Here is a 20,572-nt window from a genome sequence, read left to right as displayed (position 1 = left end):
CGTGTTATCCAAGTGCAGTCTGATTTTTTCACTGACCCATAGACTTTCATTGTCGATTTTGATCAAAATTAGACATGTCTCTGATGTTTCTGTAAAAAATCGAATATCATAGGTAGGAGCGCGAGAACCATGGATAGCCCTCGTCTGAGAAAATCGGCCTTGTGAACGAGCCCCTTAGTGTCTGCATACATTTTATCATCTGAATGTCATAACAAACGAGCTTTAGAAGTGAGTCAGTGAGAAAAGGTCTAGGATATCGAGGCAGGAAATGATACTGATGTGCTCAGCCAACGCGGTGCACAATGCTCTCCGGCACATATACGTGTACACACAGCATGCATGACATGCCCCCGCTGGGGGGTAAATGACCACCAGAAAATGAAAGGTAGCAGAAATGCAGATTGTATTCGATATATAGGGATTATCAGGCCGGTAGCTGCTTCTGGATCTGGCTGATTTGCATCCTGTGAGCTGAGCTATATGAAATACAGAAGTATGATACGTTCACAAACCACATCCTGTCGAATAGCACGGCGGTGGGGGGAGAAGGAGACTGCACAATGTGACACAACACAGGAAAGAAGCAAGGAGAGATTTGCACCGTGGCATAACACATAGATACACTCGCAACCTAAGACACAAATCTAAGACAATACATCACAGCTATACGCCGGGCACACCCTGTTGAGTGTTGGCTGCAAGAAAGACAAAAAAAAAAAGAAAAAAAATCAAATTTGCAAACACCCATATCACTCCCATCTGGATCACACTGTAAGACCCTGCCACACTTCACACAGCCGGACCCTGCTACACAGCGACTGTGACAGGACAAGATGTCAGACAATGAGGACGCGCAGCGACAAGACGCTTTCGAAGAAAAATTGGAAGAGACCCAAAGGTGAGCAAAAAAAATACTTTATTCTTTAGCCTAAATCTATCGACTACATTCTGATTAAAAAATTATTGCGGCTGCCACGATTCTGCCGCAGAAATAGCAAAGCGGAATTTAACTGTGCTCTGATCGCACAATGTGGTGATGTATCAAAGGGGGAAAAAACTCAGCTCTGCTACATCTGGGCATTGACTTCCAAGCCTGGGCGACGTTCTGCGCCAAATTTAGTGGAACTTCATCCAAACAATTAGAATCTGGATGTGTCAGATGTTGGATGACAGAGGAATGAAAACAATTCCAAATGTTCTTCATGCTAAAGAGCCAGCGCTCAGATCCACCACGAGCCCAGACTGCTGCCACTTGTCAGGGAACAGCTGAGATCCATATGATACTTCCATGTGGTCCGGACAAAGTGCGGCACGATTCCAAAATCTGACAATATCACGTGTGTTCTTCACCAGAAGAAGATACCAATTTAAGCTTTATCTTATGAGGAACTCTTGCTTTCCTAATTCTCGGAAAGTTGACGGTCTGTGAAAATCTGACAGCACTCGGATGTCATGATGGGTCTGATTTTTTCACGGACCCCATAGACTTGCATAGCCGATTTTGGTCTGACCCTCAGATCAAAATCGGGCATGTGTTTTTTTTAAGTCCGGTATTCCACTTATTCCTGCGGATTATCAGCATTAATGGCTGGACTCAAACTATGATCACATTCCATTAACAGGTGCAACAAGGAATTTGGGCAGAGCGCAGACACAGGGGGCTACAACGTGCCTCAAATATGAAGCGGTGTATGAGGCGGCTACATGAAAGGATTAAAAATACATTCACCCCCAATTCATCGAGACCAGTGGGAAAATCTTGATGAAGGAGCATGCTGGAGTCAGACGCTCCTCTTACCGAATCAGAATCGGCTTACGAGTGTCATGCCAGTCCGTCTGTGCGCATCGCCACAAATCTTACTCCAGTCATGGACTGGAGTAAAATTTCTGGTATAGCTTGTCATAAATTAGATGGGTCGTGGTATCACACAGTGCCGCCTCAGCTCTGCCCTTTTTGGCCGAGCTGGGAGAAACTGGCGTAAAAATGTGAAAAAGTTGCAAATCCGTCTATCTGACTAGTGAGATTATTGATTCAATGCTAAAAAAAAAAAATCAGACTGTTGGAATTTCTGTACCATGTGCCCAATTATAGGGAAGTGGTCACATTGGACATGTAGTGTGTTCTTTGGGCATATAGCTTTGTGCGCAAAGTCTCAGCAGAAGGACTCAGACGTCCATTTGTCTCACAAACAAGGAAAACGTTCCACTAATTCCGATCAGTTTGATTAAAGTGTGATTCGAGTGCCATCAGGGTTTCCACCTTCTCCTGTATGACAGTCTTTGAAAATCAGACAGCACTCAGATGTCATCCGAGTGCAGTCCAACTTTTTCACAGACCCATAGACTTGCATTGCCGATTTTGATGCAATACTCTTGATGAAAATTGGACATGTCTCTGCAACTTTCTGCTGACCGAGAAGAATCACGGACCTGTGAAAGGCCCCATAGACTATCACAAGTACAAGTGCTATCTGTGAAAATCACTGATAACACTCATACGAGAGCATCGTGTGTCTGAATGATGCCTTACTTGTAATTTTTTTTCTTTAATTCCTACTGATTGTGGGTTTAGGAGTCCAGATGGCGGTCCTATCGCTGATCGGCAGCTTTCTCTGTATTCCCACTTGAAAAGACCACCGACTAAACTCCTAATTCCAAATGAATAAATTATAAATTATAATGAATCTTCTATAAATTTGCTAAACCAATCAATCACCATTCAGTGTTTAACGGAAGTACAAAAATAGTTGGCATTGCATGTTTTGGTAGGAATGCACCTAGAAATCACATTCATCCATACTTCACAAATCAAAGATTATCTGCTCTACTCTAGAAATTAAGAAATGGTTGTTGGAGCGTTAAAGGGAATCTGTCACCAGGTTTTTGCCATCTAATCTGAGAGCTGTAAAGACAGAGACCCTAATTCCAGTGATGTGTCACTTACTAGACTGCTTGCTGTAGTTCTGATAAAATCACAGTTGTATCAGCAGGAGATTATCACTAGAGGACTAGTAAACCATTTTCCTTGTAGTCCTCCATATTCCTGAGCTCTGAATAACTGAACCCACACCACTGATTAACAGCTTTCTGCCTATGCAGAGTATACATAGGAAGCTGCCAATCAGTGGTGTGGGCGGGGTTATACACAACTCAGCATTCAGAAAACTGAAAGATCTGCTGCAGTGAAAACTGTGATTTTATCAGAATGACAGCAAAAGCATAGTAAGTGATACATTACTGGAATGAGGGTCTATGCCCCTACATCAGGCTGCTCTCAGATGGGGTAGCAAAAATCTGGGGAGAGATTTACTTTAGGTCATGGGTCCCCGAGGTGGAATCTGTCTGGAGTTCTAAAGAACTTTCCAAACAGTCAATACTTGCTGTATCTGCAACCAACAGCCCGTAAATAAGTTAGCGTTTCTTTAGCTGCCTCCCTCCTGCTGGGGCAGGCACCAGACAGTGTTGCCTGTTGTCATCCTTGTTATTTCTGTTGTTCCTCTTTTCTTGCTCTATATCTTGATGTTCGCAGATCGGCCTACATGATAAGCAGGAATCACAGGTATCCACTGTTGAGGGTCCATTTTGTGTGATAAATTTGGTATTCTGTCAGATTTCACCTCTAGATCAAAAATAATCCTAATACTAGGCAGGAAATCATTCTGACATGGACTGTCAAAGTAAGTACACCAGCTTCAATAGGTCTAAGAGATCTGCCTAATTATCCATGCAGTTTATGTTGAGAAACATCCTTTTAAGTACTCTGTTAACAGATTTTGTATTAGGGCCCAGGACGTTTATGTCATACCTCTAGACATAAAGGTGGTACAAAATGGCAAATACATTAATTATTAGCTGGTCAGAAAGTGCACAAATTATTCTATACTCCCTGTTGTTTGCCAATGAGACAGTTTTTACATACAAAAATATTCAGTCTCGGATTTAAAGAGGACCTGCCACTTGCCAAAATGATCTAATTTGTTAAATGGAGTAAATGCCGCTGTTCTCCTGAATCTGGTGATGCTTTTCTTTTGTTCCTGCGCCTTTCCATTCCTGAAATGTGGCCCTCCCTTTCCTTTATGTAAATATTGTAACCAACTGGGTGTGGTCATCCAATGATCTCTATGTGGGCGTGGTCATCAGATGTCCATTATATGTGTGTGGTCATTGGATGTCCATTATATGTGTGTGGTCATTGGATGTCCATTATATGTGTGTGGTCATTGGATGTTCTGTATATGGGTGTGTTCATAACTGATGTTCTCTATGTGGGCATGGTCATCAGATGTTCTCTATGTGAAGGTGGTCATCAGATGTTCTCTATGTGGAGGTGGTCAACCAATGTTCTCTATGTGGGTGTGGTCATCAGATGTTCACTATGTGAAGGTGGTCATCAGATGGTCTCTATGTGGGGGTGGTCATGAGATATTCTCTATGTTGAGGTGGTCATCCAATGTTCTCTATTTGGGCGTGCTCATCAGATGTTCACTATGTGAAGGTGGTCATCAGATGTTCTCTATGTAGGGGTGGTCATCAGATGTTCTCTATGTGGAGGTGGTCATCCAATGTTCTCTATGTGAGCGTGGTCATCAGATGTTCTCTACTGTATGTGGAGGTGGTCATCAGATATTCTCTATGTGGGCATGGTCATCAGATGTTCTCTATGTGGGGGTGGTCATCAGATGATCTCTATGTGGGTGTGGTCATCAGATGTTCTGTATGTGGGCATGTGGAGCGCCCCCACGTTAAGGGCAATGGGGTACTCGCATTGTCTCGGTTCTGGGGATGTCACGGTGGCCCGACCCGGTCCGTGGCCCTTCTGAGGGCGTCCAACTAAAGGTGTAGTTTGTCTAGTGTTCGTGACGCCACCTGTGGTATTCGGTCAGGGTGACCGACGCTGCTAGGGGTCCGCTGGGGTGATGGAGTGGCAGCTAGATGGTATACCTTCCCACAGGTGAAGAATATCCCCAGGGCTTCCCAGATGTGTAGGTGGTGATGGTGGACATTGTAAGGCACAATGAATAACGAGGACACAAAGGTTGCAGTCTCTTTACCTTTTATTGAAGACTTCAGCGTCCACAGTCCAGAGTACCGTTCACAGGGCAGGCAGAGTCCGGCCGGTCCAAAGGCATATCCAGAGTTCCCTAACCAGGTGGAAATCAGTAGCCTTCCTACTAGCGCCTGTGTGTTGTAGTACCTCCCTGCTGAGCACCACCGGATAGTCCTCACAACCTTTGTAGATGTTTCTGATGTTCTCTCTCTGTCCCCCAGATGGTATGGCTAGGACAACCCATATGACGGGGTAGGCCTGGAGCTTATTTATAGGGACCCTAGAGACGCCCCTCTCCCACAGTTTGCCTCCGTGTCTTCTTAGGTATTAAGGTCAGGCAACCAACTTGGAATTGACTGTCCTGCTGGTCTCTGAAGTAATGCGTAGAGCCTATTACTCCCTCGGTGTTCCGACCACCGGCTACGCGCCTCAGAAGGAGGCTGCCGATCTCGGGGCAGAACTCCTCCCGGTTTTATCTCCTTGTGCTGTGACTTCGTTTCTCACTCTCCACAATACACTTCGCTTCGTGTCCTTCCTTAGGATGCTGCCGCATGGGGTGCAGGCGCAGCTCCATAACATTCTATCTCGTGCTAGGCCTCTGTCAGGATCCCACCCCTGACAGGGACCCTCTGTCTGCAGCTCAGATGTTCCTCCTTCTCCCCCTGTCTGCCTGACAGGTCCTCTCCGGGTCGAACCCAGGTAGCTTCTCACTGACTTCCTATCCAACCCACCAGTTTTACCCGTGTGTGAGGAGTGCCCTAATAGATAGGAGCAAGGCTCCCCCTGGTGGACTGGAGTGTGAAGTGTAGTGTGTGTCTTGTGATACCTGGCAAAGTGAACTCCTTTAGTACCATCAGACGTAATATCACTCCCCCTGGTGGAAGAGCAGCATTACTGCAACGACCAGGACTCTGGGGCGTTGCACATGGTCATCAGATGTTCTCTATGTGGGCGTGGTCATCAGATGTTCTCTATGTGGAGGTGGTCATCATATGTTCTCTATGTGGGGGTGGTCATCAGATGTTCTGTATGTGGGCATGGTCATCAGATGTTCTCTATGTGGGCGTGGTCAACCACTCTTCTCTATGGAAGCATTTTTATGATCACGTCCTGTTCCCTTAAAAGACTAGATGATTTATATACAGGGAATGGAGGTCCATATCTCAGGAACGAAAAAACACAGGATCAAAAGAAAACAACACCAACATTCAGGAGAAAGGTGGCATTTACACCAGTAAAAAAAATTACTTAATTATGGCAAGTGACAGGTCATTTTTATAGAATAATCCTTGCACTTGCTTGAAGGAGGGAAGTAGTAATGTTTTCTGGAACGGGATCTTCATGGGTCATCTTTGTTTACCAAAAAGTGATAATTGCTAAAAGGAACCTGAGAGTTGATAAATAGTGTCCGAATCACAGGCAGCACTGGTCTCTCGTGTAACGCAGTCCCTGGAGTCTTTTAAAGTATATTTTTCTCTGAAATAAAACAGTGTTGAATGGTCAAACATAAATGGCTCTAATCACACAGCCAGCGCCTGAAAAATGCGGCCAGAATGTGTCAGCTGTCGGGTTCTCTTTAACTATTTGCTGTATTTACTTTGAGAACTATAGATTTTTCTACAACCATGCTGATTAATAATGACTGGTCATGTGTTATTTATTGTGTCTGACGAAAATAATGAATTGGTTCTGGTGATTGAAGTGTACATAGAGGTGAATCCAATAGGACCTATTGCTGTGTGCATCCTTCTGTGATGCTCTTGTTAATTCCCATGCATTGATTTGCAAACTTTGTAAAGCACCGATATGGGATCTCTGTACAGACTCACAATGCCAAATAAAATAAGGTATACCGCCAACATGGGCTGGGCCCCCTATCTCCAGCGGCCCTAAAAGAACAATGTAGCAGCCCTTGTGATATGTAAGCCCTTGTTCAATCAATTTCTTTCTTTCTTTCTTTCTTTCTTTCTTTCTTTCTTTCTTTCTTTCTTTCTTTCTTTCTTTCTTTCTCTCTTTCTCTCTTTCTTTCTTTCTTTCTCTCTTTCTTTCTCTCTTTCTCTCTTTCTTTCTCTCTTTCTCTCTTTCTCTCTTTCTTTCTTTCTTTCTTTCTTTCTCCATTACAAAAACATTTATCAACAATTAATCAATTATTCAAGGCAAACAAAGTCTTAAATTTGTATGAAGCATACCAGGCAGGTGCCAGCTTTTCTACACAGCAGGCACTTGCCGATAACTGCTGCATTTGGAACTAGTTCTGATTGTAGCAGTCTAACCATTGAGATTCCGCAGTGAACAGGGACCATAAGGCTGCCGTCACACTATCAGTATTTGGTCAGTATTTTACACCAGTATTTGTAAGCCAAAACCAGGAGTGGAACATACAGGGGAAAAGTAGAATAGAAACATATGCACCACTTCTGCATTTATCACCCACTCCCGGTTTTGGCTTACATATACTGATGTAAAATACTGACCAAATACTGATAGTGTGACGGCAGCCTTACTGTTAACAGGTACGCGGATGCAACAGTGCAGACAATGAGGAGGCCGGGGTACTTAAACCAACAACTATTTATTCGATTAACACAATAAAATGGGTGCCTTCGGCACAATATCTGGGGACAGTGCAAACATTGACAATGCAACAAGTTATGTTACAAAAACAATACGGTAATTCAGAAGAACAATGCACAAAGCTTTTTACACACTATCGTTCTATTATTACCACTAAATAACTGCTATCGTCAGTGATGTCTGAGTCCTAATATCCCAACCTAAATGGCGTCGCTGTCACTGCTTGGCCCATTACCCTCGTCACTTTCTAGGTAACGCACAACATCACACTGGCCCCAATGGGAGTCGACGATACTATTTGTTAGGCAGCATGTCTCAGATTAGTGAGTTATTTGGTACATTCGTCACACTGGCCACCTTTTTTCCCTGAAGCATGGCCTCGGCTCCCACTTTGTACCGTATGTCTACACTGGAAGCCACGGCTCACATGAATGTCTCTCGGCACTGCTTTTGCTTGCCTGGCTCAGCTCTCCTGGCTCTATTCTCTCTTGGGTCTTCACTCGAGTTTGGTTTCTCTCGGGTCTTGACTCGGGTCTGGTCTCTCTTGGGTCTTCACTTGAGAGTGGTCTCTCTCGGGTCTTCACTCAGGTCTGGTCTCTCTCGGGTCTTCAATCGGGTCTTGTCTCTTTTGGGTCTGGTCTCTCTCAGGTCTTCACTCAGGTCTGGTCTCTCAGATCTTCACTTGGGTCTGGTCTCTCTCAGGTCTTCACTAGGGTCTGGTTTCTCTTAGGTCTTCACTCAGGTTTGGACTCTCTGGTCTTCTCTCAGGTCTTGTTTCTCTTGGGTCTTCACAAGGGTCTGGTCTCTGATAATGGTGGCTATAAGCCAGCTGCCTGTAGTGCACGTCTGTCCTGCTACAGGTTTGGTGGCCAACTCCTCCCCTTTACAGCTCTCCTTGGTCCTTTATAGTTATTACCTGTACCATAGCTATTAGCTGATCTGGTGACTTCTCCAATCTCTTCCCCGAGGGAACATGGCCTTCACTCTTGGGTTCCTACTAATGGAATTCTTTTGGCTTTCACTTTCTCTATCATCTTTGACCAGTAGATGGCGATGTTCACTTGCAGGGACTCTGTTAGGCATTAACTGTGTGCGTCTTCTCAATTGTCCATCTCCTTACACAGCATCTAAGTAGTTAGTCAGAAGAGGGCATCTGTCACACCCATTGGGCATCACAGAAACCTGATGGGTTTCTTAAAGGAAGCTGGATCCCATTGGAAAGTGGGGGATTTCCTAATTCAGACCTTTGTTATGGATTCTCCCTATTTCGCTGTATGCTTATTTGCCCTAGAAATATGTACAGAGAGTTTTCCCTTTAGATTATCCTTCTTAGAGGAGATAATGGTTTCACATGTGACCCTACAAATGTCATGGCCTCCCTACATACAGTATACACACAGTTCACGGTGGCGGATTACACTTTTCTGCTGACATCTACATTGTTAACATAATTTGTAAAGTTCATAAAGGAAATAAACCCCTTCCAGGCTCCATACAAAGTCACTCAGGGTCCTATTTCTAACCGGATCCTAAAATTAACACTACTTTGTTCACCGTGTGAAACATTACCGGTCCTAGTGATCCAAAGAGAACTAAGTGTCACAGACTTTACCAATCAAACAAAAAGAGTTGTAGAACTTTTTATAATGAGGAAAGGAAAAATTGGGGAAAATTAAAGAGGGCTGTCCAAACTCTAAAAGTCAACCTAATACTTAATATCTAATTATCTAATTCTAAAAAAGAAGCACTTTTGTAATTTATATGAATTAAACACTTTCTACCTTTCCCTCACTACTCCTGTTTTCTGTTTTTTATACATCTGATGACATTTTGTTTGTGTCTCCCAGCATGAACTGTGGAACCTTACTAGACTGTTTCACTTACTAGACTGTGTTTTGCTGTTTCAATAAAATCAGTGTTTTAAAAGTAGATTATCACTATAGAATAACTGCCTCATGCCTCCTAGTCAACTGTCTGTGTAACCGCATCCCCCCACTGATTGACAGCTTTCTGTCAATATACAGGTGGGGCTATACGGAGCTCAACATTCTGAGCACTGTTAGATATTCAGCAGAAAGAACAGATTTGATCAAAATTACACCATGCAGACAAGCAAGTGATACATTGCTGGAATCAGGTTCTCTGTACCTACGTCATTGTTACGCAATGCCTTAGGACTGTGGGCACTAACCAGATCCCTAGAACTAGGTAACCCCTAGTCTATCCCTGTCTCCCGGATTACTCCTGAAGGTAGACAAGCCAGGTTCAAGTGTCTTGCTACGCTTCTATTTCAACCCTTATCTGTCACCTCCCCCACCCAGGAAGGTTGGAAGCCGAAGTGTATAGTGTAACCAGACAAACAAGGGAAGACGGACAGGGATAAATTAAAAAACAATCATACAAAATGCACTCACCAAACAACAGAGTGGAATATAGGGGAGTAAAATGAAGGAGAAACCAAATAGTAAAGGATGAGGATGTGCACATGAACAAAACTCCAGAAAACAATCTCCTGAACAAATTTCCAAACACCAATTCCAACCATGAACTACAAATCCAACTCCAAACCAGACAGTAAGTAACACTGGCAATTCCTAAGTGGCAGCAGTGAGCATATATACCAGAGGGGGAGTGGACAACACTGAATAGCTGAAACAATCCAGATAGGAAAGCTCCAGGAAATCAACTGATTAACTCTTGCACTGGCAGCAATTAAAAACCTGCACTGTTTAATTCTGTGGTGAAGAGCTTCTTACCCAGTGCAGGAGTTCGTGAAGCCAGATGCCGCGATCTTCTACCCCCTCTCTGTCGCGGTATTCCCGTGACAGTCATGCTGCTGTCTGCTTACCTAGCAAGAACGCGGTGACAGATTCACTTTTCATAACCTCAAGAAGCCCTAATAGAGTATTTTCGATGGCAGAAAACAACACCTTTGAGTGCCAGTATGTTCCAATTTTTGCCCTGAGCCCAAAATGTAGTCAAATAATGGAGGAAATTCAGTGCTCCCATTCCTTTACAGTGACAAGGTCTCCTTACATTCACTCTTTCAATAAAAACCTCTGAGAATATCAATCAGAGACTGGGGGATGATAATCCTATACGAGATAGAACAGTCATGAGATAGTCATCAGCAGTAATGTTTCCCATTTGTAGTGTTAATCTCAGTGAGATAAACTTTACAAAGCCGATGTCTAGATTGACGAAAAGGAGTACAAAAAAATGCACTAATATGGCCAAAGTGGAAATTGTAGTAATTTATGCACGAGTAGTAATAGCTATTTAGCACTGCGGCCTGTAATGTGGCACAATATAAGCTTATATAGGGGTTTTCTAGCCTCGAAGGGCTTGTGCAGACAACTGTAGTTGTTATTCAACCATGATCCATCAAAACATTGTACACTTGGACCAATGTTATTCAATGAGGCCATGCACACGTCTGATTTTTTCCTCGGACTGATCGCAGCATGCACGATTCGTGTGTATGGGTCCGTGGAAAACATCGGATCGTACTCAGATGATATCTAAGTGGGGTCCAATTTTCACAGACAGACTGAATGGAGAAATGGAGAAGAAGGAGGAACTTTTTTTTTTTCTCTAATTCTCCACATCCGAGAAAAATGGATCCCACTGTGATCAAACTGTGATCAGAGTATGATTAGCATAATCGGACCATTTTTCTGGTGGAGAGCAAATGGACGTCTGCACCTGCCTTTACCGACAGTAGAAAAATGTGAAATGCCTCCCCACAATTGCCCTCAAGTGCAAAAGTTGATTGAATCCTTGTGAAAATGCTGCCCCCTGCAGTTAAGAAATGGGTGAAGTTCTCAGCTCGTAGATAATCTTGCTGACAAGATCCACCGGTGTTGTTTTTAGCCTACGCCAGATCCATCAGCACTGCGATATCTATAGATGTGATGTAAGGAAACCAATTAGCGCTTGTAGCACTCGCTATTTATTCAGGAGACGCTTCATATCCATAAATCAGCATGTACAAGTGTTCAGGGGTATGGCAGCCAGTAATGAGATCATGCACGAGAGTCTCCAGTAGGACCCTGAGCGCAGCTTTATAGGAAATGTGCATGTGGCCCCAGGTCTCTGGATACTTCCAGTGCCTTGGATCAGGATGAGCAGAAAGGAGGATCTTTCTGGGAGTACAAGCCACATGCACACATCTGGAGGCCTCCACCCTGCACACCATGACTTCATCCATGACCTCACTGGCTCAGCTGTCACATTAACTCTTCCTATGGGCACAGCTATGCTCGCAGGATATCAGGTTCTGCTCATATAACCCATGCTTGACCACAATGAGCCACTGCACATTTCAACTCCAGCGTCCTCGTTTTAAGGGCCCGTCCCTATATTTAACCCCAAACCCATCTTTCCCTCTTTGACCCTGAAGTTCCCTATTTTGGAATGGATCAATAGATTACATAATAAAACATACCATATTATCTCAGCACATATTAGCATCTTTACAGGATACATGATAGAGTTAAACTCCTCTAATCCAGCATAAGTGGGATTTGATAGGAGCCAGATTATCAGATATTTTATATTACCAGATAGTAATGGAAGCGCAAGTAAATTGTCCAGATGAAGAAATTAAAGAGACTCTCTGGTGCCACCTATAAATAGATACCCTAGGTGCTAAATCAATGTGAATGCTCTCCAAAAAGACAAGACACCCATCTGGTTAAATCCTCCATCATGATTCAATGCTCCTTGGGTCGGACAATGACTTATAGTGGAGCTGCCTGTAGGTGGCAGCAGAGAGACACTTATCTTCCTTCTGTGGGAGATCTAATTTGCATACCTTTTCACAAGGAGCTTTTCATTGCCCCCAAGATCTCACACAAGCCAGTGGCTACAAATATAGGAACAGTGAGAAACAGTATCTCCTGTACTAGATAATAATAGAAAATCACAGGAAAACACTGATACCGATGTCAAAGGGAGTCTGTCAGCACAACCTGACAATATGAGCTAAGCACATAGTTTGTAGGTGATATGGCCCCGTGTAAAAAAATGCACTTTTAGTATCTAATCACTGCCTCTGTTCTGCAGATATTGAAGTCTAATCAAATATGGTAATTACACTGCTCTATGCACCCTGGGTGTGGCCAAGAGGCTCAGTGCACTGTTCTACCCACTGGTTTTGCATGTCCTCGCTTTCCTCACTGCTGATTGACAGCTCTGGCCTGGGCTTTCTCTGCAGACCCTGCTCACTCTTGGGAAAGCCAGTGCTGTCAGTCACCAGCCTATGGAGGTGAGGCATGCAAAACCCTTGGGCGGAACAGTGCAATAATTCTCTTGGCGACATCAAGGGTTTACCAAAATTCCTAATAAGCATATTTGATTAGCCAGCCGGTGGCAGCGCCAGACCAGTCTTGTGCCCAGCTATGGTCCCTAATGAGCAGTTTGCAGTGTATGGAGATGTACCAGTCTTGTCGCCAGCTATGGTCCCTACTGAGCAGTTTCAGGGTATGGAGATGTACCAGTCTTGTCGCCAGCTATGGTCCCTATTGAGCAGTTTCAGGGTATGGAGATGTACCAGTCTTGTCGCCAGCTATGGTCCCTATTGAGTAGTTTCAGGGTATGGAGCTGGACCAGCCTTGTCTCCAGCTATGGTCCCTAATGAGCAGTTTGCAGGGTATGGAGCTGGACCAGCCTTGTCTCCAGCTATGGTCCCTAATGAGCAGTTTGCAGTGTATGGAGCTGAACCAGTCTTGTGCCCAGCTATGGTCCCTAATGAGCAGTTTGCAGTGTATGGAGATGGGCCAGTCTTGTCCCATGCTATGGTCCCTAATGAGCAGTTTCAGGGTATGGAGCTGGACCAGTCTTGTCGCCAGCTATGGTCCCTATTGAGCAGTTTCAGGGTATGGAGCTGGACCAGTCTTGTCTCCAGCTATGGTCCCTAATGAGCAGTTTGCAATGTATGGAGCTGGACCAGCCTTGTCTCCAGCTATGGTCCCTAATGAGCAGTTTGCAATGTATGGAGCTGGACCAGCCTTGTCTCCAGCTATGGTCCCTAATGAGCAGTTTCAGGGTATGGAGCTGGACCAGTCTTGTCTCCAGCTATGGTCCCTAATGAGCAGTTTGCAATGTATGGAGCTGGACCAGCCTTGTCTCCAGCTATGGTCCCTAATGAGCAGTTTGCAATGTATGGAGCTGGACCAGCCTTGTCTCCAGCTATGGTCCCTATTGAGCAGTTTCAGGGTATGGAGCTGGACCAGTCTTGTCTCCAGCTATGGTCCCTAATGAGCAGTTTGCAATGTATGGAGCTGGACCAGCCTTGTCTCCAGCTATGGTCCCTAATGAGCAGTTTGCAATGTATGGAGCTGGACCAGCCTTGTCTCCAGCTATGGTCCCTAATGAGCAGTTTGCAGTGTATGGATCTGGACCAGTCTTGTCCCAAGCAAACTTCGGGCTGCACTCTGATGACATCTGAGTGTGGTCCGATTTCCACAGACTGACAGAATGGAAAAGATGAGACATTTTTTCTCCATTTTCTCCTAATCCGAGAGAATCGGATCACACTCTGATTATACTTTGATGAAACTCTGATTAGAGTGTAATTTGCTTAATCACCCAGATTTTCCCGGATGAGAGATTCCTTGGCCGTCCTGCACCTAAGGATAGGTCATCAGTAACATAATTCTGGACAACCCCTTCAATCCTTTCTTCCTAGTCAGAACATATTGGTATGAAGAGGAGATTTGGAAGAAATAGCTGGTAACTTATAAACAATCGGCCATGTACCAGCTAATTGGCATCTTTCTGTGCTCACAGAATATTATCAGTAATCTGTGTCTGCCAAATGGAGGCCATTACAGCATCGTGAAAGCTGCCTCCTACCTGACATTATCCTGAGAGCCGCCTTATACGTGACATCATCCTGAGAGCCCCCTCTATCCTGACAGCATCCTGAGAGCCGCCTCCTACCTGACAGCATCCTGAAAGCAGGCTCCTACCTTACAGCGTCCTGAGAGCAGCCTCCTACCTGACAGCATCCTGAGAGCCGCCTCCTACCTGACAGCATCCTGAGAGCCGCCTCCTACCTGACAGCATCCTGAAAGCAGGCTCCTACCTTACAGCGTCCTGAGAGCCGCCTTATACCTGACAGCATTCTGAGAGCCACCTTCTACCTGACAGCATCCTGAGAGCCGCCTCCTACCTGACAGCATCAGGAGGGCCGCCTCCTACCTGACAGCATCCTGAAAGCAGGCTCCTACCTTACAGTGTCCTGAGAGCAGCCTCCTACCTGACAGCATCCTGAGAGCCGCCTTATACCTGACAGCATCCTGAAAGCAGGCTCCTACCTTACAGCGTCCTGAGAGCAGCCTCCTACCTGACAGCATCCTGAGAGCCGCCTTATACCTGACAGCATTCTGAGAGCCGCCTTCTACCTGACAGCATCCTGAGAGCAGCCTCCTACCTGACAGCATCCTGAGGGCCGCCTCCTACCTGAGAGCATCCTGAGAGCCGCCTTCTACCTGACGGCATCCGCTGCTCTCCCTCTGATTGACGTGACATCATTGTCGCGGCGTGATGCACATGTGACATACTATCAGCTCAACTAATTAAGGTAGGAGGCGCCTCTCAGGGCTCCCATCTAGCGGGCGCAGGTTAATGATTTAGCTGATAGACCGGGTCCTGCTAATCAATTAAACTATAATTCCAACATGATCGATCCAATAACCCAACAAATGAGCGTTTTATTGTTTCCCCCTAACCTCCATGTATGGCCGGTCACACTTGCAAGTGTGATGTGAGAAACTCTCACGAGTCTCTCGCATCAATACCCAGCACTGGGGACCGGAGCTTTCAGCTGCATAGAAATACATGCAGCAGCACGCTCCAGTCCCGAGTGCAGGCGGCAGTGCCGGATATTGATGCGAGAGACTCGTGCGAGTTTCTTACATCACGCTTGCAAGTGTGACCCCGGCCTACTTGTGATGTTTCCTCTAAGTTCTTGTGTCCTCTCCCACAAACAAATATAACATATATCATTTTCTTGATTTAGCTCTAATTTGTTTGTGTGCGGCAAATTTGATCGTGATCTGCACCTCTCTATGGAATATGTCTGCACTATACAAAGAAAAAAGGTATTAATTAGGTATTATATATATATAACGTTATATAATGAACATGGACAAAACAGAATTCATCATCTTTCCCCCATCTCACTCTACCCCTCCACCAGACTTATCCATCAATGTCAATGGCTGCTCACTTTCCCCAGTCCCGCATGCTCAGTGCCTCGGGGTGATCCTTGACTCGGTCCTCTCTTTCAAGCCACATATCCAAGCCCTTGCCTCCTCCTGCCATCTCAAACTCAAAAATATTTCCAGGATCCAGGCATTCCTTGACCACGAAACCACAAAAACACTAGTGCACGCCCTCATCATCTCCTGCCTTGACTACTGCAACCTCCTACTCTCTGGCCTCCCCCTCTAGCACTCTGGCACCCCTCCAATCCATCCTACACTCTGCTGCCCGACTAATCTACCTGTCTCCCCGCTATTCCCCAGCCTCTCCCCTGTCAAGCCCTTCACTGGCTTCCTATCGTCCAGAGACTCCAGTTCAAAGCCCTTACTATGGCATACAAAGCCATCCACAACCTATCTCTTCCATACATCTGTGACATGGTCTCCCGGTATTTACCTACACGCAACCTCTGATCCTCACAAGATCTCCTTCTCTAGTCCACTCTTATCTCCTCTTCCCACAACCGCGTCCAAGACTTCTCCCGTGCTTCCCCCATACTCTGGAACTCTCTACCACAACACAGCAGACTCTCGCCTACCATAGAAACCTTCAAAAAGAACCTGAAGACTCACCTCTTCCGACAAACCTACAGTCTGCAGTGATCCTTAAGGCCCCGTCTCACATAGTGATTTACCAACGATCACGACCAGCGATACGACCTGGCCGTGATCGTTGGTAAGTCGTTGTGTGGTCGCTGGGGAGCTGTCACACAGACAGCTCTCTCCAGCGACCAACGATCAGGGGAACGACTTCGGCATCGTTGAAACTGTCTTCAACGATGCCGAAGTCCCCCTGCAGCACCCAGGTAACCAGGGTAAACATCGGGTTACTAAGCGCAGGGCCGCGCTTAGTAACCCGATGTTTACCCTGGTTACCAAAAAAAACAAACACTACATACTCACCATCTGATGTCCGTCAGGTCCCTTGCCGTCTGCTTCCTGCTCTGACTGAGTGCCGCCGTACAGTGAGAGCAGAGCGCAGCGGTGACGTCACTGCTGTGCTGTGCTCTCACTGTACGGCGGCACTCAGTCAGAGCGGGAAGCAGACGGCAAGGGACCTGACGGACATCAGATGGTGAGTATGTAGTGTTTTTTTTTTTTTACATTTACGCTGGTAACCAGGGTAAACATCGGGTTACTAAGCGCGGCCCTGCGCTTAGTAACCCGATGTTTACCCTGGTTACCAGTGAAGACATCGCTGGATCGGTGTCACACACACCGATTCAGCAATGTCAGCGGGACCTCAACGACCAAAAAAAGGTCCAGACCATTCCGACACGACCAGCGATCTCGCAGCAGGCGCCTGATCGCTGGTACGTGTCACACATAGCGAGATCGCTACTGAGGTCGCTGTTGCGTCAAAAAACTTGTGACTCAGCAGCGATCTCGCTAGCGATCTCGCTATGTGTGACGGGGCCTTTAGTCTGCTGAACCACCACACAACCAGCTCTACCCTCTCCTAGTGTATCCTCACCCATCCCCTGAAGACTGTGAGCCCTCGCGGGCTGGGTCCTCCCTCCTTCTGTACCTGTTAGTGCCTTGTTTTTTGCTCATGTTTATTGTATGTGTCTATATTTGCCCCCTTTTTCACATGTAAAGTGTCATGGAATAAATGGCGCTATAATATGCATATATGCATATTATGCATATAATCATATCTCCACGCTATACAAGCTTTAGTTCCATGTGTTTCATATTAATAAATAGCCGTTGTTATAATGTGATAGACTTCTGTGTATAATCGCTTTTACTTAATAAACAAAACAAAATATGTATTTTGCAGGAAGCGAGCGGCTCCAATACTACAGTCTGTTTTGCTGCTCCTGTTAAACTTAGTAACGTCTCTCCTAAGGCATGTGCGGAGTTTTTGGAAGGGACAGTTTAAGGAGATGCTGAGACATTAGGGACATATGCGTCTTGGGATGACGGACAGTGACACAAGGATCACCAGCAGGGTATCTTGCCAGCTCTGCAGATCTTAGCTCCGAGGCCTTACAAGGAGAGGACGGTGAGGGGGGTAGAGGGGACTGGCAGGTGATGTAGTGGAGCAGGGGGGATAGTTGCATGTTTTAGGTGACGTGTAAGGCTCTAAAATTTCCTTCTGCGCACCGTATTTTACTGTCCTCCTAATAATACAAAGAAATGATCAACATTCGGTTCGAAGCTCTAATGGCACAAACTTCTCGAGAGACCACATAATCCTGGTGGAGACAGGATTATGATCCGGGTGGTTGTGAAGGGTTAAAAGGGCCTGGCCATTCTTTTGCCCCAACAGATGGTAATGTTTTAAAAAGAATAAAGCAGACAGTAATATATCGCTAAGAGCAGCTGTCCCAGCCAGGGGTGGCGGCTGATCAGCTTTAACTCTCTGGCACAAGCAGCGTTATACATTATTTGTAATGGATGATAAAATAACTCCACCATCACATATTATAAGTACATACTGTATGTGTAAAATGAAGGCAGATACATGAAGTTACTGTCCTGACTCCATGGCTTGCTGCAGGGAGAAAGTGCGCTCATAGCGGGCAGGGACACGCTGGGGATATCACATCCGGATTTTGCAAACACAATGTATTAAAGTAAAGTGGACGACATTTTATCAAATCTCATCCACTCCCTGTCCTCCCAAAAATGTCAATCATTCCTGTGCATTTTCATCATCTTTTACCATGTATATGTTGACTTTTGGAGCAAATCTGCATGTAACTGGCAAATAAATGCAACCTATTGTTCCCTGTTGTCAGCCATTGTAGAGAAGCATTGACATGTCCTTTTAGGGAATTACAAAGAGGAAATCTAGAGGATCATGCCCGCAACACCATTCACAACATTACCCCATGTTCAGTTTTGGTGGAAAAACTCCAAAAACTAGATTTTTTTATGTGTAGGCAGCACTTTTATATACTTTTACAATCCTTCTATATTATTTCTAAACACTTTTTTTCGGTGATTACTTTGTATCTCCGTTCATACTGCACCCACACACACAAATGATTCACCATTTGAAATGTAAACTTGCCCCCTTCAGCAAGAAAATAGCCAAACAAACCATACATCAATGATGTGATCACAAAATACAGTTTAAACATTCATTTTCATAAACCTGCAGTAAGGAAAAATGACCTGCAGGTGACACCACACTACCACAAAGAACACTACCACAAAGCTGCTTACAGACATCACAAACAAATCCTAACATTTGTAGTGTACGCCCGCACAGAGACATCGGCAGCCCGCCGCCATACCGAGGCGTCCACTTCAAGCAGGCAGTTCAGCCAAGTTGATCCCAACACCTAAGACTTTTCCATCACAGATTTGGCTTGACAAAGGCATTGTATCGCCGGAACGTTGCAGCAGAAGAGTATCTGTGTATATCTATGTTCTGTTTTTTCTTTTGTATATGGTGGATGTTTTGCCCCTTTTTCTTTCATCTGAACACTGAACAATAAATTGTTCTTATTTGAGTGCCGAAGGTTCTTGCCTTAGTCTATTTGGATTTTTTCCTTCAGAGCACCATTTTACATTATCAGTGAGCACCCCTTATATCCCAAATACATCATCTCATTAAATACGTTAACATTTGAGCAGCTTGATTTTCCTAAATTGCCTGCGCCCCCGACAACCAATGTGCGAAAATTCCCCAGGGGCCAACTAGTTTCCGCCATAATATGAAAACCAAACAAAAAATAACTCTCCTTCTTAGACAATGTGGAGATCAAGTTTTAATACAAAAAAAAGTAATATTGTTCAAAAGCGATTAATAGAACCTTCCTATTCATTTATCTTGTAAAAACCTTTTTGACGTTCATATGTTCAGTCTTTTAGAAGCATTTTTTCCGATTTTTTTCCCCAGTGGGTGAAAAATAAGTTCATGTCACTTTGAAACAGGAAAAACACTATTTCAAGACACTTCAAAAACTCTTTGAGTCTGTGCACACAGAGCATTTTGAGGCAGTCAAAAACCATGAGTTGCACAAACTGCTTTAGGCCACGTTCACACATTCAGTATTCGGTCAGTATTCGGTCAGTATTTAGTCAGTATTCGGTCAGTATTTGGTCAGTATTCGGTCAGTATTTTACATCAGTATTTATTAGGCCGGTTTCACACGTCAGTGGCTCCGGTACGTGAGGTGACAGTTTCCTCTCGTACCGGAGACACTGACACACGTAGACCCATAAAAATCAATGCATCTGTGCAGATGTCATTGATTTTTTGCGGACCGTGTCTCCGTGTGCCAAACACGGAGACATGTCAGTGTTCGTGGGAGCGCACGGATTACACGGACCCAATAGAGTCAATGGGTCCGTGTAAAACACGGACCTCACACGGACATTCTCCGTCTGGGGTCCGTGTGGCGTGCCGGAGACAGCGCTACAGTAAGCGCTGTCCCCCCCACTGGTGCTGAAGCCGCGATTCATATGTTCCCTGTAGCAGCGTTTGCTGCAGAGAAAATATGAATAATAGTGTTTAAAATAAAGATCTAAGTGTCCGCCGCCCCCCCGCCCCCTGTGCGCCCCCCCGCTGTTCTGAAAATACTCACCCGCTCCCTCGTTGGCTGTTGCTCCTTCCTGGTCTGGCCGCGGCTTCCACTGTATGCGATCACGTGGGGCCGATCATTTACAATCATGAATAGTCGGCTCCGCCCCTATGGGAGGTGGAGCCACATATTCATGACTG

General features: G+C 45.2%; 1 protein-coding gene across 1 annotated transcript in view; it reads left to right on the top strand.

Annotated features, from left to right (window-relative positions):
• The first annotated feature begins 235 nt into the window (after positions 1-235).
• Positions 236-20,572, top strand: part of LSP1 (lymphocyte specific protein 1) — a 129,161-nt gene continuing 108,824 nt past the window's right edge. The window contains exon 1 of the mRNA XM_077287881.1: positions 236-898. Within this exon, the coding sequence (XP_077143996.1) occupies positions 834-898 (65 nt within the window). The 5' untranslated portion in view covers positions 236-833. The remainder of the gene's footprint in view (positions 899-20,572) is intronic.

Source organism: Ranitomeya variabilis, chromosome 2 (assembly GCF_051348905.1).
Source record: "Ranitomeya variabilis isolate aRanVar5 chromosome 2, aRanVar5.hap1, whole genome shotgun sequence".
NCBI classification, from domain to species: domain Eukaryota; kingdom Metazoa; phylum Chordata; class Amphibia; order Anura; family Dendrobatidae; genus Ranitomeya; species Ranitomeya variabilis.
Note: the sequence above shows the minus strand (reverse complement) of the source record. Positions and strands in the feature narration are given on the sequence as shown.